A 19919-nucleotide genomic window follows, 5' to 3' on the forward strand; every position below is an offset into this window, starting at 1 on the left:
TGAGCTCGAGGTCAGTCTGGTCTACAAAGAATTCCAGGACAGCCAGGGCTGCTACACAGAGAAACCCTGTCTCAATAGGTAGGTAGGTAGGTAGGTAGGTAGGTAGGTAGGTAGATAGATAGACAGACAGACAGACAGACAGACAGACAGACAGACAGAGTATAGAGTGATTGAGTGGTTACAGAAAACACATGAGGTTGATCATGCATAATATATACTACATACACAAACACACACAGAGACAAGGGTGTATTCAGTTCCCACAAAAGAAACAAACAGAAACACACACCAAAAACCAACAACAACCATGAAAACCTAGGGAAAACAGTGCCCGAAGGACAAGGCTAAGGTTAGGACAGTAGGCAGAAAGGTTTGCCAGAGGAGGAGAAATTCCCAGTGGACACCATTTATATAATTTCTAGTTTTGAACTCTGTGTTCACAGCACCTCTTTAAAAAAATAACAAATGAAGGGCTGGGATAATGGCTCCACCACTGAGAGCACTGGCTGTTCTTTTGGGGGATCCCGGTTCAATTTCCAGCACCCACTTGGCAGCTCATGACCTCCTGTAAATCTAATTAGGGAATTAGATGCCCTCTTCTGGCTTCTGTGGGCACTAGGCATGCAAGTAGTATGTAGTAGCACATAAAACACCCAGACACATAAAAGTATCTTAATGAAGTAGAATAAAGGTGTCTGATATATCAGTGTCTGATCTTGAAGTAACAACCACGGCTCCTCCCGGCCCATGTCCACTGAGGATAAGAAACGGAGGGAGCTGTGGTCATGAGTGCCTGCATGCTCAGCCCTCAAGTAGTGGAGGCAGGAGGATTGTAAGTTTCAAGCAAGCTTCTTTCAAGAAACAAACAGGGTTTACTGAGGTGGCTCAGTGGGTAAAGGCATTTGATGCTAAGCCTGCTGATCTGAGCATGATCCCCAGGTGGAAGGACATGACTACTGACTCCAGAGAGTTGTCCACATGTGTGCGCTCTAGCACATGCTCTCCCCACCCACCTCTCTCTCTCTCTCTCTCTCTCTCTCTCTCTCTCTCTCTCTCTCTCTCTCTCTCTTTCTCTCTCTCTCTCTCTCACACACACACACACATACAAATAAATAAAAACATGCAGCCAGAGAATCTTGGGCTATACAGTGACTCAAAAGTCCAATGTGGGGTAGAGGGGGAGAAATTACAGTGGATGAGGCTGAAATCAGAAAGGACTAAGAATACAAAAACAAAGTATAGGTCGAGCAGTGGTGGCACATGCCTATAATACCCAGCACTCGGGAGGCACAGGCAAGCAGATCTCTAAGTTTGAGCCCTGCCTGGTCTACAGAGCTAGTTGCAGGACAGTCAGGGCTACACAGAGAAACCCTGCCTCAGAAAACAAAAAACAAACAGACAAACAAACAAACAAACAAAGTATAGCTTATAAACCACAATACAGAAAAGTGGGATTCCCAGCATCTATTTCTATTGGTTTTTAGGAAAGTCTCTTTTGTCCATCCCAGCCATCACTCAACCACATTATTCACAATCAGTTACAGTTTGGTCCATGATAGCTCACAGAGTGCCCAGAACCCAGAGTGTGGAGCCTCATCAAATAGCCGCTGCTGCTGTCACCTCCGCCACTGTCATCATCACCATCACTACTACCACCATCACTACCATCACCACCAAGGACAACACCATCACCACCCCTACCACCATCACCACTACCATCATTGCTACCAAAACCACCACCATCACTACCATCACCATTACCAACCAGGACACAGTGAGCCTGTGGCAAAGACAGCGCTGCAAGGGCCTGCTCTTCTCTTAAATGAGATTCTTTTATGCTAAACTTGGAGGGTCTTGGATTTGTTTTTATTGAGGGAAAGGACTCTGTTGGAAGCTGGGCGGCTATGATATGTAAGAGGCTTTATTTAAGTAACCAGCTAACCCACCCAGGGACAGGGCTGAAAGACACCGCCTCTGAACTCTACTTTGCCCCACCCCAGAGAGCAGAGACATAGACCAGAAAAACTTTAGTAAGAAAAGCCATGAGAGGGAGGGGGAGGGAAGGAGAGGAAGAGGAAGGGAGGACCGTTGGGGGAGGGAGGGAGAGAAAGAGAGAGCTCCTATAAACAAATGAGTCACTCACCCCTTGCCCAAGAGAGGCCAGTACTGGAACCACTTTCTCCTGGGCGATGCACTGCAGGATCCGGGGGGCTCCATAGAGTCCCCCCATACAGGAAGCCAGGGATGAGATGTACAAGCCCAACAGGAAGAGGAAGCCAACCAGGGACACCTATGTGAGGCAGATGTTCCACCATTACCACAGGCTGATCCTGAATGTCCCGCAGTGGCCTCTGTGCTAGGGCCTGCCCTCACCCCACCCCAGGACAGCACCTACTGAACAGTACTGCGACCATCAAAGGCAGGGCCTGGTGGGAGTTCTGAGCCTCCCAGGGGATGGTGAGGTCTCAGGCCCTTCTTTTGCTTTTGAGAAGACGGTTTTGCCGTGCTACATGCTTGTAGCCACTGGTATGCCTACAAGAGGCCCAAAACAATGGGTCACGAAATAAGACCCCCCTCAAACCAAAACAAAATACGACTTCTGTTACAGTTTACTTATGTCAGTGTGGAGATGTGTGGGTGCATCCCATGACCGGCATGTGGAGAATAGAGGAAAACTTGTAAGAACTGGTGTTCTCCTTCTACCACATGGGTCCTGGGGATCAAACTGAAACCACTGTGTTTGACTGCAAGTGGTTCTTTACCTGCTGAGCCATCTTACTGATCCTAACTTTTCTCTTTATAAATCAACTATCTCAGGCATTGTATGATAGTGCCTGGAATCTTACTAATATAGTTATTCAATGACCAACACTGTTTATAAAGAAATTTACAAATATTTACTATTTATTTCTAGGGTTCTCTGTGCCCCCTACACCTTGCAGGTCAGAAGTCAACCTGGAGCATCAGTCCTCACTGCACATTTTGAGGCAGGGTCTCTCTTGCCTGCCTCTGCACTGCGTACTCTAGGTTAGATGACTTGCAAGCTCCTGGAGGGTTCTCTTTCCTCCTCCTCCTCCCATCTGGCTGCAGAAATCCTGGGATCACAGACATGTGACAATTCATCTGGCTTTTCACATGCGTTCCAGGGATTCCAAATCAAGTCATCAGGACCACACAGCCAGAGATGAGCCTCTGAAGGCTTCCAGGGCCTAACCCTGGTGCTTGCTAAGTTTGTTGGTTTGTTTTGTCCACTGAGACAGTCTTGTTGCAGGTCCAAATTGTCCTTAACTCACAATACCCTTCCCCCACCTCCCAGGCTCTGGGACTACAGACATGCTATTGCCAGTCGGACCACGCCTGGCCCTTTCGATTCCCCTGGCGTACCTTCCCACTGTCCAGCTTCCCCCCAGCTCAGCCTGGAGGCTAGAGTCCCCCTTCCCCAGCCCACTCCCCTTCGCCCACATTTCAAGTTAGTTCATCTCTCATATGGACTACATACTAGTTCTCAAATTGGGCAGGCATGGGAATCATCTCCGTGCTTCTCAAATAGGCTTCTGGGCCCTATTCTTAGCATTTCAGATTCAGGAGGTGCTGAGGGGGGGGGGGGGTCTAAGAATATGGATTTCCTGAAGGTTCCAAAGTAATGTTGAAACCAATGGCTAGATACCACACTTTGAGAACCAGTGGCTGGCTAGGAGTCCAGTCGGGCTCTTGTATTTTCTGAGTGACACCCTAAGTCCCTGCCAGAGTGACAAACTGAACCCAGATCCTAAAGCCCCAACTATAACTCCTATTGGTAGATAAACGGACCCTGCACAGTTCATGACTCCCCCACCCCCGCTGCACAGCACAGTGTTGGGACCACATTCCCTAATCTGCTTAATGTTCAACACTGGGCATCGAGAATCAGCACCGGGGGCTGGAGAGGTGGCTCAGTGGTTAAGAGAGCTTACTGCTCTCGCAGAGGACCTGAGTTCAGACCCCAGTACCTCATATCAGGCAACTTATAACAGCCTATAACTCCAGTACCAGGGAATCTGCTGCCCTTTGGCCTCCACAGGCATCTGCATGCACATAAACTCATTTGGGTATACATACACACATACGTTTTTAAGGTGATGGCACACAGCTTTAATTCCAACACTCGGAAGGCAGAGGCAGGTGGCAGAACTCTGCGTTCGAGGCCAGCCTGGTCTATAAGAGGTAGTTCCAGGACAGGCTCCATAGCTACAGAGAAGCCCTGTCTCAAAAACAAAAACAAACAAACAAAAAGGCTCAGTACAAACCCCATCTCCTCTATGAGATATCTCTCGTCACGTCTCCTCCTAACAGTGGTTGCTCCCCAGTGTTAAGAGGCGTGAGGACAGGACAGGCTTACCACAGTCTCCTTTATCAACCCACTGTCTTCAGGTAAGCAGGCCTCACGATCTTTCACAACAGTATTCTCAGTGCCCAACAGAGGTATATAAATGGCGAATTAATTAATTAGTTGATGTGATCCACAACCCATACATCGCACAGGTGTCAAGAGACAGAACAAGAGAGAACGAAGCTGACTCCATTGGTGCCAACTGGCAGGGGACCAGCGCTGCTGTCCACGACCCTGGGCGAGTCATGATCCCATCATGAAGGCTCCCTTTTCTCATAACCGGCAGCCTCTCCCCATATCGCCTAACCTAAGACATAGTGACTCGAACTGGGCTCTTCAAGTGCTCATTTGCATAAATATGACCGATGGTTAGATGGAACTTTCAGCTTGGTCGCTTACAGCCTTCTGGATGAAGGTTCTCCATCTCCCACCATTCTAGTCAGCGTCAGGTGTCAGCCTGATGCAATCCAGGCTTATCTGAGGAAGTCTCAAGTGGGGGACCGCCTACATCAGGTTGGCCTGTGGCCATGAGACATTTTCTGCATTGCTAGTTGATGCGGGAAGACCAAGTCCACTGTGGGCAGTGCCATCCCTAGGCAGCTGAGTCTGAACTGCACATGAGAGTTATCTGAGCAAGGCAGCAAGCAGGGTCCTTCCATTGATTTGTTTCAAGCCCCTGCCTTGGCTTTCCTTGCCAATGGACTGCATGCAGCCTGTAGGCAAATAAGCCCTTTCCTCCCCTATTTGCTTTTGTGTAGTGTTTTATCATATCATAGCAATAGAGATGCAAACTAGAGCAACTATGATTCATTACCCTGCTACAGCAATGGGCTAAGTCACACTGAACCCAAGGCCCTGGTTAATTTACTTCCTGTTTCACAGATTATCACTAAACTAATCTGATTGATAAACCCCAGTCACACTGAACCCAAGGCCCTGGTTAATCTACTTCCTGTTTCACAGATTATCACTAATCTGTGATAATCTGATTGATAAACCCCCATACCAATCAGGCTTCTTGATTTGAAAGCACTTACGAACAACAGTCAGGGCTGGTGAGAGGCCTCAGCAGACAAAGGCACTTGCTGTAAGCCCAGCTACCAGTTTGATCTCTGGGACCCCCAAGTGGTCCTCTGACCTCTGTGCATGTGACCTTCCCCTTAGAAGTAAATTGAAAAGAAATGTGTCTATCTGCAGGACACTGGAGGTTCACAGTCCCCACTAGGAACAGTCCAGCGAGGGCACTGTCGGTACCCTGCATCCTGCATCCTGCCCTCACCATCTTGTTATCATGGCTTCTACGTTGCACTTCAAGTGTCCATCAACCTCATCTCAACCATCTGACCTGTTAGGGTTGCAAAGGGGCATCAAGAAAGGGCCTGGTCCTTTGAGCTTTTGAATATTAAATGTGGGTCTCATAATCAGCAAAATGAGAGGAAAGGCAGTCAGAGTCTGGACAGAGCCAGTGTGGTCCGCTATAGAGCCATTTTGTCCTTAGTTCCTTGTGGTCTGCTTTTTCCCACCCACCAGTGTCATATCGTCCCAGGTGGGTCTCCTCTGCCCCGTGTTTCAATGCCATGGGTTTCCCGGGCTTGTCCTCCCCTTCTCTTACCACCTTATTATTAGAAACCACAGTTAGCAATGCTTCCCATCACTTCATGTGCTCTGCTAACATTTTGCTTTTCTCTGCCCTGAGGGAGAGTTAACCAGGCTCACGGTTTATCTCGCCCGCGAGCCCTGCACTCCTTAGGAGTACAGCGGAATCGCATCTCAGCCTCTGCCCATGGCAAAGGCTGGCGTTAGCGAAGCCTGAGCACTTGACAAGGCCTGAGCCCTGGCGAGTTTACACAGCTTTAGGGAAGCTGCCTCTGTGAGTGTTTCCCCGGCATCCTGAGAGAAACTATCTGTAATCTTTCTTTGCATCTTCTCTGCCAAATGCATCCTACGTTGTCGACAGAAGAAGAAGAAGAAGAAGAAGAAGAAGAAGAAGAGGAAGAGGAAGAGGAAGAGGAAGAGGAAGAGGAAGAGGAGGAGGAGGAGGAGGAAGAGGAAGAGGAAGAGGAAGAGGAAGAAGAAGAAGAAGAAGAAGAAGAAGGGGGGAGGGGAGGGGAAGAGAGGGGAGGGAAAGAGGGGGAGGAGGAAGTTGTTTTATCAAAAAAAACATTTTAAAATGTTAACTCAGTGATTCTCCTTCCAGCCCTGACCCAAGAATCACCCCAGGGACTCTGACTCAATGAGTGCTCAGCGGGACACAGCTACTGATTTGTAAAAAGTCTCCCAGGTAATTCTAATGCACAGTCAGTGTGCATGGCTGGGCACAGCATAGTTCATCCATTGCCTTCACTCCTGAAGGAGACATTTCATAAGGCAGGCATGGATTGTCCTTCCGAAATTTGACCGGTTCTTACCCAAAAGGCTAGAAAATCATCCATTAGTGTCCATGGAGGATGGGTTCTGGAACCCCAAGGGTATCTGAATCTGGACGCTCAAGTGCCTGATAGAAAATGGCAAAACATCCAGCACTAATTCACCTACATCCTGTTATACACTCTCACTCCCCTCTAGATCACTACATGTAACACCTAATGCAAATGACTGAACTTGTTCGGGACCAATGAAGAGAAAAGCTATCTTAAGAACAGATGCAGTTGGGATCAGGGTGTTAAGATAGGGTCTTATATAGTTCTGGTTATCCTGAAACTCACTATGTAGACCAGGCTGGCCTCAAACTCACAGAGATCCACCTGCCTCTCTCTCCCTAGTGCTGGGATCAAAGGCATGCACCACCTTTTTTGCATTTTTTTTCTAAAAATGTTTAAATCTAGGGGTTGAATGTACAGATGTGGAATGTACAGAAGAATGTGTGCATACAGGCATGTGCATGTATGTGTGCATGCCTCTCTGTGTGTGTGTGTGTGCATATGTGTGCACACATGTGTCACTTTTAATTTCATTTAAAGCATGTCTTCCACCGGAATGAGACTCTCTAGTCTGCATGTCTCCAGTGCTGGCTGGGCCCCAGGAACTTGGTCAGTGTCTGGCTCCGTGATCTCTGTAACTGGTGACTTCATCTTGGGCTGCCTTCCACAGATACACCCTGGGATTCCTGCAGAACCCTCGGGCTGGGGTCAGAGTGGGGATCGCCCAGGCACAATGGCTAGTTTATGTCCTGTGTTTAGAACGGTCTGCTCACTTACTACTTTTTATATAAAACTATTATTCATCTAATTTTGTAAATTAGCTAAAATGTTGGCCCTTACAGGGAGACAAATGACAAAATTCTTAGAATCCACCTCTTTCTCGCAGGATCCTAGCCTTTCTTTACAGCCATCATCCACCCAGGCATCGACTGCGGTGACTGTCCTGGCTCGGTGGGGGCTCAGCAGGCACCGTAGATCCGTGCAGGAGTTGTTCCCAGCTTTGCTCTCCGCTCCCACAGGGCATACCCGTTTCCACATTAATGTTGTATTGAAAACTTGATAAACATATTGGTAGACATGGAAACGAGAACTTATTTTGAGCAAATGTGTGTTAATAATTCTTTAAAAAAAAGGCAACATCCTTGCCATCACAAAAAGCTATCTCTCTAAAAGATTATATGGGTGCAAACAACCCTAAATTATATTTTGGTGACGATGGATGGAAGTAATTCATTGCAGATATTACATATGGCTCTCTGCTCCTGACCGTTACCCCTGGTGTCCGCTTTGTTCAGCCACAGTAGGACTCCCCCACTTTGTTTGCCTCATTTAATTCCTGTGGCTCCTGGATGTTACTGTCGGGGGCACCCCAATGTCCCCACATGGTGTAGGATAATAGTCTGTATTCTGTCAATCATGTTTTAAATAAACGCTGATTGGCCAAGAAGGAAGTATAGGCGGGTCAACCAGACAGGAATAGAGGCGGGACAATGAGGCCTGAGCTAATGGGCCAATCAATTTTATAACTTATGGAGATCTCTGTGTGATTTTCTTTGGGCCTTGCCGGTTGTGGGGTACCAGGCGAGACAGAAACCCCAATAAGCCACATGTTCAAGTGAACTAAGAAGGCAATGCCTCCACACTACCAAATCCTGCCTCTGCTTGACAGCCAGTTCCCACAAAGAGGCAGTCAGCTTTGCCTCTGAGAGGCAGTGTTACCTGTGATGTGAGCAGAGGAAGGCTCAGCTGGTGGGGGGCACTGTGGTACCCCAGCCATGGGCTCTGTCCATCCCAGGCACAGCATAGAGTAGTGAAATTGTCAGGGGCTTTTACAACCCCTCCTCGATACATGAAGCCACGATCGACCTAAAGGTTTAGGCTTGACTTGGGGGACTTCCATCTATAACAAAGACCCTTCGGTGTCTTCTTCCTCCTTCACTTGCTCTTATCCTGTGAAATGGCATGTCTTAGGATTCTTGGCCCTCTTGGCCTGTTATAGACACTCACTTCCTGGAGTGAGTGTTTATAACATAATCTATTCCCGCAATACTGTTTTTAGGCAGGTCCTTTGTTGCAGAGAATAGTGGGATTGATACCTTTCTAACTGAATTAAACATGGAGGATGCAAGGCGGGGGCAAAGTGTCCCTAAGATAAAATGTCTCCACCTGTGAGGATGTCCCCAGGAGGAGTGGGAAGGGGTTAAAATTTAATAATTGCCTGCCGTGTGTCACACAGTAATTTAAAGGTCATTTCATAACTGTCATACGCAGTAAAACATTTGAAGAAAGCAGAAGCCGGGGGAAAGTTCCTCTGGCATGGGGAAGCTGGGCTGGGGAGATGAAGAATTAGAAATCGAGCAGAGAGGCTTCAGGAAAGCCCAACAGACGCAGGTCAGCTGACCAGGCACCCATGGTAAAGGACCGAGGGAAGCCAGCAGCCATCCAAGGGAACCGTTCTGACGGAAAGCCCTGGGAGGGGACACAAGTCACAGAGGAGCGTGTGTTCAAAGCCAGCTGCTCCGTGTCTGCAGGTGACCTCGGGGAACTCCGACAAATGCAGTCCAGTCTAAAACCAAGACTTCACTGAGATGTGAATCTGAGCTACATCAGGACCATGGGTCGTCAAAGTAAGACACCTCGACAAGCTGAAATTCTCTGGGCTCTGGTGGTAAGATCACATGGCCCAACCCACTGTCTGATGTAGTGTTTGCTGCTGCAACAGAGTCAGATCGGGGGGGGGGGGGGCAGGGGGAGAGGGAGAGGACGTCTGGGGAAAGATCCTGTGGGATCTTTTGGGAAGAGGATGCTGCAAGGCTATGCTCTTGCAGTCTTCCCTGCTGGTCCACCCCTGTCCACTCCTGCACTGTATCTGCTGAGAACCAAGAACAGTCCCTTGCTTTTCTTCGTGGGCCTTTCAGTTGCCTATCCCAGCAAATGGTTGGGTACCCTCCAAAGTCACTGCTTCACTCTTCACCCTGGCACATGTATGTACACACATCCTACACACCATAGTCAAGCCTGCATAGAGGGTGCTGCCAAACGGCATTGCCTGCCTGTCTCACCACCCAAGACAGGCGGCATTCCCAAGAGAGTTCCCTCTGTTGGGGTTCATTACTGAGGACCTTCAGGCTATAGGTTACGGAGGCTATAGCCCATACCTCTGGAGATGTTTTTGATCTGTGCTGTGATGGTCTTCCTCAGTGACAAAGCCCCTCCCATGTCCATGCTGAGCTTTCCCTCCAAAGTAGAGGAGAGTGAGCCCCACCCCAGCGGGAAATCTGTCTCCCTCTCTCCAGACCAGAGTCTCTGCTGGGTCAAGGAGAACCGTGGAGGGAGCCGCTAAAGGAAGATGCTTTAGAGGCAGGTGGAGCGAGCAAGCCTGCCCCTCGCCCTACATCTGCAGACAAGCAGCAAACAGGTGTCCTAGCAAAACCTCCTTTCAGACCTCAGCGGCTTCCTGTGGCTTTCAGTTTCTCACCTGCGGTCTCGCTCCTCAGTCTACCGAGAAGAGGCCCGTGAAGGTCAAACTCAAGATGGAGCCATGTGTGTGCGAGTCCGTGTGTATCCGTGTGAGTGTGTGTGAGTGTGTGTGAGTGTATGTGTATATATAACTGAGGACAAACATTCCTTCCCTGAGGTTTGCGGCTCTTGGCCACCTCTCTCCTGACCTGAGCTCTTCTCCCTTCCCACCCTGCTTTAGAACCAAGGTCATGACCTCTGAAAACAGGTGCACCTGTACTGGAGTGTAGAGAGACCCACGTGACTGTGGAGACCAAACTGGAGCACATCTTTAAAAAGCATGCTGTGCCTCCTGCGGCAGGTTTCAGCCATCACTGGCCCTCTGTGCCTGTCACACCAAAGGACAGCGCTGGAGCTCTCAAGAGACCCTTCCTAACTGGCCACCATTCTCGGGAAATGACGGGAATTTCAGAGTTTGCTCCTCCTCCGTGAACTTGAGGCACAATGGGAGTTTTAGGGGATTTTTGAGAAAATCTTATTCATGTGAGTTTAAGCCATGCCAAATAAGCATCCTTGGTGTCACATGACCTCCAGTCTGTAAATGAAGCTGTGGAACTCAAGGAACTCACTATTCTGGCCCAGTTTGCAGCCCAGAAACAAATATGTAACAGCCAGACCAACCCAGAGTTGCTGAGATTCATAGGGGAGCCTGCCTGCCTCCATGGCATGCCTGCTCTTTACTGCACCCCTCTTCTCCTCCACCTTCCTGCTATTCACTGCACCCCTTCCCCTCCCTCACCTTCCTGTTCACTGCACCCCTTCCCCTCCCTCACCTCCCTGTTCACTGCACCCCCTCCCCTCCCTCACCTCCCTGTTCACTGCACCCCTTCCCCTCCCTCACCTCCCTGTTCACTGCACCCCTCCCCTCCCTCACCTCCCTGTTCACTGTACTCCTTCCTGTCCCCCACCTTCCTTTCATCTTTAGGGCAGCACTCTCAGGTAGCAGATGAAGCTACTGGCAAAAATGTACAGACTGTGTGGATGGGAATTTAAAGTACAGGATTCTTCTGTCTGCTCTGATATCCCCGTCCTCCACGTATGTCTCTGTCTCCCTCTCTGATACCCACCCCCACCGCTGTTGATCATGAACAGGCACATGTGAGTATGTGGCTGGCAGAGGTCAACCTTGGGAGTCGGCCTCAGAAGCTCTCCACTTATCTTCCATGTGTCTCAAACTTACATTTTGTGTGTGTGTGTGTGTGTGTGTGTGTGTGTGCATATGCATATTCACACTATGGAGCATGCGTAGTAAGACACCCACCCTTCTCCTTCCATCATGTGAGTTAGGAGACATGACTCAGGTCATCAAGCTTGGCAGAACCAACCTTAGCCTACTAAGTCATCTTTCTGGCCCTCCTCCTTGCTTTTCTGAGACAGGGTCTCTCACTGAGACCTGGATTCACTAACTAGGCTGGACTGGTTGGCCAGAAAGCCCCAGAGATCTCCCTGTGTCTCCTCCCGAGTGCTAGAATTGCAAGCATGTGTCAGCATTGCCAGCATTTTACATGGATCCTGGCGGGGGGCAGCTTGGGGCCTCATGCTTACACTGTGAACATTTTACCAAAGAGCTGCCTCCCCCCACCCTTTGCCTTGGTTTCTTTACATGAAAAATGACCCTATTTTCTGCATCTGTGCCCCTCTCTAGATGCTGGAATCTGGGGACCATCCTAAGGATCCACGAACAGATGCTGCCCACTTTCCACATGTCTGTCCTCTAGACTCTGGTTTGGTCCTGGGCTGCAGATGGTACAGACTCCCAGACAGAGCTACAGTTGTGTGTTCATAGGACAAGCCCTGCAAATTGAGCCCATTGGGGAACATGGGAGGCACCCACCTTCTCAGCTATCAGAAAGTCAGAGCGGAGGGCCTCTCGGGTGCAGATGGCACCAAGCAGGAAGGCAAAGATGATGTATAGAAACCACCTGCAAAATCCAACAGAGAGAGAGAGCTGCCACCCAGCCCAGCCCTAGCCCAGCCCCAGCCCCAGCCCCAGCCCCAGCCCAGCCCCAGCCCAGCCCCAGCCCCAGCCCCAGCCCCAGCCCAGCCCCAGCCCCAGCCCAGCCCCAGCCCCAGCCCAGCCCCACCCCCACTGAGCCTGTGGGAACCTGTGACATGAAAGGAGGCCAGTCGTGACGCCACAGAGCTAGCCTGGGAAGCTGCATGCTGTATTCTTTCTCCTCTGGGACCAAGGGAGTAGTGTTTTTATTTTTATATTAAAGAAGGATGTTGAGGTGGAGAAAGGGAAAGACCAGCTACCAGGACTTGGCCAGGGCTGACCTGCTATCCCCCAGCCCACCCATCTTCCTCCAACAGAAAAACTACTACCCAATCATCTCTTGGGCCTCTGGTCTCTAGACCACAGATAACAGGTACTTAGTATTTCATCAACTTGGCACAAGCTAGTGTCATCTGGGAAGAGGGAACCTCGGCTGAGAAAATGTCTTTGTAAAGTTGGGGCTGTGTTGTGGCCTGTAGGGGAGTGTGGCGGGTATTTTCTTGGTTACTGATTGATGAGGAAGGGTCCAGTCCACTGGGGATGCTGCCATCCCTGGGCAACCTGAGCATGGGCAGCCAGCCATCCATCGTCTCTGCTTTAGCTCCTGCCTCCAACCTGACTTCCCTCCACAATGGTCCATAAACTGTAAGTTGAAATAAACACTTTCCTCCCACAAGGTCATGATGTTTTATCGCAGCAGCACAAAGCATACTAGTACACAGAAGGAAGAATTAATAAGCAGAGCCAAACCTGGCTCTGCTACCAAGCTGCCCAATTATGGGAGAATAAGTCACATGATCCCGAGATCCACCCCTTCCCATCTGGGCAATGACAGAATACACCATCTAAAGCAGGGCAGACTGCTCATGTGGAACTTTCTTCCTCTTCCTCCCCAACACCCGGCTCTTTCTGTTCTCTTCATTTTCTTCCCAGTGTTCTCACATTTTACATACATGGCCTGGAGTCCCGAGCCTGGCTGGTAGCAGCGGAGTGGCTGCAGTAAGCGCTTGGAGGTAGATACCTTAATGTTTTAAAGGACTGTAGTATACGGGCACCGTCAGCTCCTCATATCGGGGCTCTGCCTGTCCCTCATGCCTTCCCACATCTATCCAGGGAGGGCCGAGCGAGATGCATCCTTCTGCCCATACCAGGGAAATGGGAGAAGACTCTAGAGGGTCCAAAACAGACCCAAGGCCATGTCACCGTCTGCTGGTGAGAGAAGCACAAGGGGAACAAAAACCCCAGAAACCAACAACCCTGGGGGAGTAGGCGGGGAAGAAAGGGACCCGTCTCTGAGCCTCTGACACTCCTCCTACCAGGCAGCATCTCCCTCCATCCATAAGGCGCACACATGCAGACACACCCACACCTACTCAAACTCCTACCTACCTACACACTCACAGAGTCACACACACATACACACACACACTCACAGAAGTTCAGAAAGCTGATGAACAGGATGCAGACGTTAGTCTATGATTGCAGCATGCTTCATCTCCACGTTCCCACCATGACCCTGGGAACTCAGTGGTTAAAAAAAAAAATTCCCAAGTTCAAAATGAGGGTGGAGAAGAGGCAGGGTGGTTGGGAGGGGTGGTCAGGGAAGGATTTGGTTTGCATTCCTGACCTTCCTCCTCTCGAAGAATTCTCAGGCAGCAGCTATAAAAGGACAGTGTCTGAACCCAGCAGACGTGAATTTTCCAGCCCATCGAGTGTAAAAAGGAGGATTGGAATATGAAATAGGTTGGTCCCAGCCAGGGCACTCTCAAAACAAAAGGGGAGTCCCTTCTTCTGCCTGGGGTTTTCTCTCCCATTTTTCAGCTCACACGGGGACTTACGAGATGCCAACAGCTGCCAGGGAGCCTAAAGGTACGCTGACAGCGGGCTCCCTCAGGTCTCCTCCCATGTTGAAGCCAGCCATGACTCCTGAAAGACACCCAGACAAGAGAGAAAGTAAGGCAGGGAACTCTGTGAAGGAAACAGCTCTCCCCAGGGTGGTCCCTTCCTCTCCTGGGGCCTTTCCTGGAAACTGCCATCTGCAGCAGTGCGAGCAGGGCCCCCGGCTCCATCTCCCCTGGCAACTGGGGAGGCATCTGCAGGGCGGTGAAAGGGGCCTTTGTGGAGCATGCTATGCTCAGGAGGAAATCCCTCCTAACTACAAACCACCTTATCACTCCCTGGAAAGCACCAAGGATGAGGGAGTTGTGCTCAAAGCCACACAAAGGTTCTGATGCTACATCCTGAGCTCCGCCTGTTTAGCAGGGACAATGCCAAAAATGGCTCAGCAGGAGCCAAGGGCCTGCAGATCTCTTTTGCTGCCAACTCTTTCACTGGGGGTTCAAGTCCTCCCAGGGTCAGGTATTCCCCAGCAACCAAAATGGGGTGCCATATTCACAGCTCCTGACCTACCAGATGGTTCCAAATGACAAAAATCTGTGTCGATCTCCTTTATCTTTTTTTTTTTTTTCAAGACAGGGTTTCTCTGTGTAACAGCCCTAGCTGTCCTGGAACTAGTTCCTCTACAAGTTCTACCAGGCTGGCTCACAGAGATCCACCTGCGCCTGCCTCCCAAGTGCTGGGATTAAAGATGCGCGCCACCACTGCCAGTCTCCAAAACACACCAATGAAGCACTTGAAAGGCAGAGGCAGGTAGATCTCTGTGAGTTCAAGGCCAGTCTAATCTAAATGGCAAGTTCCAGGACAGCCAGAGCTACATAGTGAAAACCTGTCTCAAAAAACTATCCCCCCACCACCCCACAAAAAAATAATGAAAATTAATTCATCCATCGTGGCGGGGAGCCAATAGCAGAGCTGGGAGAAGAAACTAGACATACGTTTATGTCTCCCCCTAGACATACGCAACAGAGCAAAATGTTCTGAAGTGGAATGAGGGCCCGGCCCATGAGTGCTGTCAACTCTTTGTGGTGGGACACGTGGCCATAAAACTGATGCAGCAGGTGGGGATGGTGGCACGTGGAGCGTGGCCCTGAAAGAGATTTTAGTGGACTCAGGGATGGCGTGGGTCTGATACCACCGTGGTAGTCTGGCTCTCTATCTGCGGGGCTGGATAGTGCTTTGTGCAAATTTTCTTTTAGTTTAACCCTTACCACAACCACACCTGAGGAAGGGAATTATTCCCTTGTTTTGTGGAAAAGCACTAGAGAAGTTGACAGAAACAGCCTAAAGGCTCACATTCGGTAACTGGCAAAGCCAGGCTTTAGCCCAGGTCTGTCTAATTCTGACACTTCTAATGTCTCTGCTTTGATGACACCTCAGGGAACCCAGGAGAAGCAGAGCAAGTGAGAGTCTAGGGCCAGAAAGCTACAGGGGGGTTATTTCAAATGAACCCCGAATGTTGGACCAAGATGTGACTCTACACACATTTGTCCCAGCGATTCCACCACTAACAGTTTACCCAGGTTGCCAAAGGTACTGTACTGTGTAGTCCATCTTGCCAACTTGGCACAGTCTAAGGCCACCTGGGAAGAGGGACCTTCAGTTGAAGAACTGTCCCAATCAGATTGGCCTGTGGACATGTCTGTGAGGAATTATCCTGACTGATGAGTGGTGGGGCGAGCCCAGCCCACTGTGGGCTATGTCCCAAGGCTAGCATGCAAGAGTAAGCAGCATTCCTCCATGATCTCTGATTCAGTTTCTCCCTCAGTTCCTTCCTTGCATTCCCTCCCGATGGGCTGTTACTAGAACAATGTACTGGTCAGTTTTCTGTCAACCTGCCAGGGGCAAGAGTCATTGAAGAGGAGAAACACAGTTAAGAAAACATCTCAGCAAGAGCAGGCTGTTAGCAAGTCTCAATTAGTGACTGATAGGAGAGGGCCCAGCCCATGGTGGTCCCAGGCTCTGTAAGAAAGCAGGTTGAACAAGCCCTGGGAAGCAAGTCAGTTAGCATCACTCCTCCACAGCGGTTCCTGCCTCCGGAATCCTGCCCTGTTTGAGTTTCTGTTCTGTCAAGACAGTGATATGGAAGTGTAAGCCAAATAAACGCTTCCCTTCCAAATTGATTTTTGGTCATGGTGTTCCATTGTAGCAACAGACATCCTAACTAGGACATAAATAAACCCTTTTCTCTTCCAGATTTCTTTTGGTCAGAAAGTTTCATATCAGCACCAGATAAACTAGAACAAGCATGGGGAAAGGCGTAGCCAACAGGTTATGAACTCTCTCATGTCTGAGACTAGAGGACTGGCTAAGTGAATGATGACGGCATGCCTTTCAGTAAACAGGACTCAGATGGCACAGTGCAGGGCATGCTGTGACATAGGACAGTAGGTAAAGCTACTGCTTCAAGAGGCTTAGCAGAAGAAACAACCGGCATATTCCCGCTGTTATCAGAGAGGGAGAGTAGGGTGGGGAAGGGGCTCAGTCCGCGAAGTGCTGGCCACGTGAAGAGTAGGGTCTGAGTTCGAGGCCCCAGCACCCACATAATCAGGGAATGGTAGCATATGCCTGTAATCGCAGCCCTGGGAGGTCAAGACAGCATCCCTGGGGCTTGTGGCCAGCCAGCCTAGCTGAACTGGCAAGCTCCAGGTTCAGTGAGGAATCTTTGTCTCAGAAAACAGGATGGAGAATGACAGGGGAAGACACACAATGTAGTCCTCTGGCCTACACACACACACACACACACACACACACGGAGCTAGAACAACTTTACAAATATTAATCATATTTTTTCTGCATGATGAAAGAACATCTATTTTTTTTTTACAATTTATTTTTGCTTTACAGTGACCATTTTTATCTTTTGTTTATTTGTTTCAACAGGGTCTCCTGTTCAGGCTGACCTGAACTTTATGGAGCACAGGAGAGCCTTCTCGAACTACTTATCTTCCTGACTACATTACTAGTGCCGGAATTAGAGGCTTGTGAGGCTTGTGCCACTATACCATGGCATACGGTGCTGATGCTCCAACATGGGGTCCCGTGCATACGAGGCAAACTCTGCCAACTAAACTGCATCAAAACTCAAGACAATTTTCCAATATGGGGAAAACAGGGTTGAAAATGACCTGGTGGGCCAGTCCTATTTTTCTTCTATTCATTCCCCTTCTCCTTGAAGGAACTATTAAAATGCTGTTGGCGGGATTAATAAGTGCCCGTATGCAAAGAGAACACATCTACGCTAAGAAGGCAAAGTCTCCTATTTGGGACACAGAGATAATCAAAAACAGCAGCAAGAAAGGGCTGGAAGAGGCGGCTTGGGAGGGCTCCTGGGAGTCTTGGCACTTGGTCTGAGGACAGCCAGGCTGCCAGTGTGACTGCTGCACCTCAAAGGAAGCTCTACCCGTGACTCAGCTGGGCACACAAAGGCGCACCTACCCTCCCACCCAGCTGGAAAACAGAACTGGGCAGCCTACAACACAAGAACCCACACAATGACCAGAGGTGGGCGGAGAGCCTCAACCAAGAAGTAAACACCTGAATAGATACGGAGCAGCCCCCATGGAAGAAACACGTAAATCATGACTGAGAAAATTGTGGAGAAAACACTAATTACTAGAGTAGATCCAGATACATCCAAGAAGAATATTCTTCCAGAAAAACAAACTGCTGAGAAAAAAATTCCAACAAGAAAGAACAAGTATAAGTTAAAAATATGATCATTAAAGTTAAAACTGCCATAAATCTGGGCTGCGAGATGGTTCTGTGGATTTGGGCTTTTGCCGCCAAGTTTAATGACCTGAGTTTGACCCTGAGACCCACATGGGGGAACATACAATTAATTAATTAATTAATTAATTAACAAATTAGTTAATTAAATGTAATAAATTTTAAATGCTGTAGATCTGAAAAATAAAATTAAGTGTATGCCCAAGCACGTAGGATAGAAATAGCAAAAGGTTGGACAATTCAGGAAACCAGAGAGAAACCTTGAGGTTACAATAGCCAGAGAACAGAGAGATAACAGAAACAGAGAAGATAAAAGAGAATTCCAGGTTAAGAGACAGAAGTTTTCCCAAACTAAAGACATGCGTCTTCATTCCCACTACTTCCCAGCACAAAGAATGGGGGAAATCCACACCTAAATACACCGTTGTGTCATTTCCAGAGAAACCCAAGTGCTGGTGAGGAAAACAAAACAAAACAAAACATCCTTAGTCATCAGAGAAACGCAAATCAAAACAACTCTGGGATTCCATCTTACACCTGTAAGAATGGCCAAGGTCAAAAACACTGATGACAACTTATGCTGGAGAGGTTGTGGGGAAAAGGGACACTTCTGCATTGCTGGTGGGAATGCAAGCTGGTACAACCCCTTTGGATGTCAGTGTGACGATTTCTCAGAAAATTAGGAAACAACCTTCCCCAAGAACCAGCAATACCACTTTTGGGTATATATCCAAAGGATGCTCAATCATGCCACAAGGACATGTGCCCAACTATGTTTATAGCAGCTTTGTTTGTCATAGCCAGAACCTGGAAACAACCTAAATGTCCCTCTACCAAAGAATGGATAAGGAAAATGTGGTACACTTACACAATGGAGTACTACACAGTAGAAAAAAAATGGCATCTTGAATTTTGCAGGAAAATGGATGGAGCTACAAAACATTATTTCGAGTGAGGTAACACAGACACAGAAAGACAATTATCACATGTACTCACTCATAGGTGGTTTTTAAACATAAAGCAAAGAAAAACAGCCTATAAATCACAATCCCAGAAAACTTAGACATCAATGCGGACACTAAGAGGGACTTACATAGATATAATCTACATGGGAAGTAGAAAGTAGAAAGAGACAAGATCTCCTGAGTAAATTGGGAGCATGGGGACCTTGGGAGAGGATTGAAGGGGGGAGGGGAGAGGCAGGAAGGGGAACAGAGAAAAATGTAGAGCTCAATAAATATTAATAAAAAACATTAACAATGAAAACTAAAAGCTGACCCACATCAGGCTTCGCAACAACACTGAATTCTAAAAACACTAATTTTGAAATTTGTCAGGAAGATTGTTTTCAGACTAGCATTTTGGCCAGGTTATCAATTAAGGGGAAGTAAAGTTAAGTGGGCCAGAGCTCAGAAACTTTAACTTCCCATATCATTCCTGAGAAAGCTGCTAAAGTTTGTACTCCAGCAAAATGAGACTATCATCCACAAGGGAAAGAAGGCAGCAGTAATCATCTCAGGATTGCCGGGGTGGTGGTGGTGCATGCCTTTAATCCCAGCACTTGGGAGGCAGAGGCAGGCGGATCTCTGTGAGTTCGAGCCCAGCCTGGGCTACAGAGCGTTTCCTGGACAGGTTCCAAAGCTACAAACCCTGTCCCGAAAAACCAAAAATAAATAAATAAATAAAAATAAATGCAAATAAGCTCAGGATTGACATGAAGCCCAGAACAGCAGGTTGACAACAGAGAGAGGAGCCAAGACTGGATGAAGTTGGGCTGGAGAGATGGCTCAGAGGTTAAGAGCACTGGCTGCTCTTCCAAAGGTCCTGAGTTCAAGTCCCAGCAACCACATGATGACTCACAACCATCTGTAATGAGATCTGGTGCCCTCTGCTGGCCTGCAGGCATGCACACAGACAGAATATTGAATACATAATAAATAAATAAATAAATAAATAAATAAATAAATAAATAAATAAATAGACTGGATGA

At 48.5% G+C, this 19919-nt stretch overlaps 1 protein-coding gene across 4 annotated transcripts in view; it reads right to left on the reverse strand.

The window, feature by feature from the left end:
• Nucleotides 1-19919, reverse strand: part of Slc12a8 (solute carrier family 12 member 8) — a 152135-nt gene that overhangs the window by 44206 nt on the left and 88010 nt on the right. For 3 of the 4 annotated variants that reach the window (XM_087901331.1, XM_087901329.1, XM_087901327.1), the window contains 3 exons: nt 14143-14230; nt 12143-12230; nt 2144-2290 (listed from right to left, as the gene is read on the reverse strand). In XM_087901331.1, the coding sequence (XP_087757457.1) occupies nt 2144-2290; nt 12143-12230; nt 14143-14230 (323 nt within the window). The remainder of the gene's footprint in view (nt 1-2143; nt 2291-12142; nt 12231-14142; nt 14231-19919) is intronic. The other variant, XM_087901332.1, reaches the window with a different exon arrangement.

This window comes from Myodes glareolus, chromosome 2, assembly GCF_982192425.1.
Source record: "Myodes glareolus chromosome 2, mMyoGla1.1, whole genome shotgun sequence".
NCBI classification, from domain to species: domain Eukaryota; kingdom Metazoa; phylum Chordata; class Mammalia; order Rodentia; family Cricetidae; genus Myodes; species Myodes glareolus.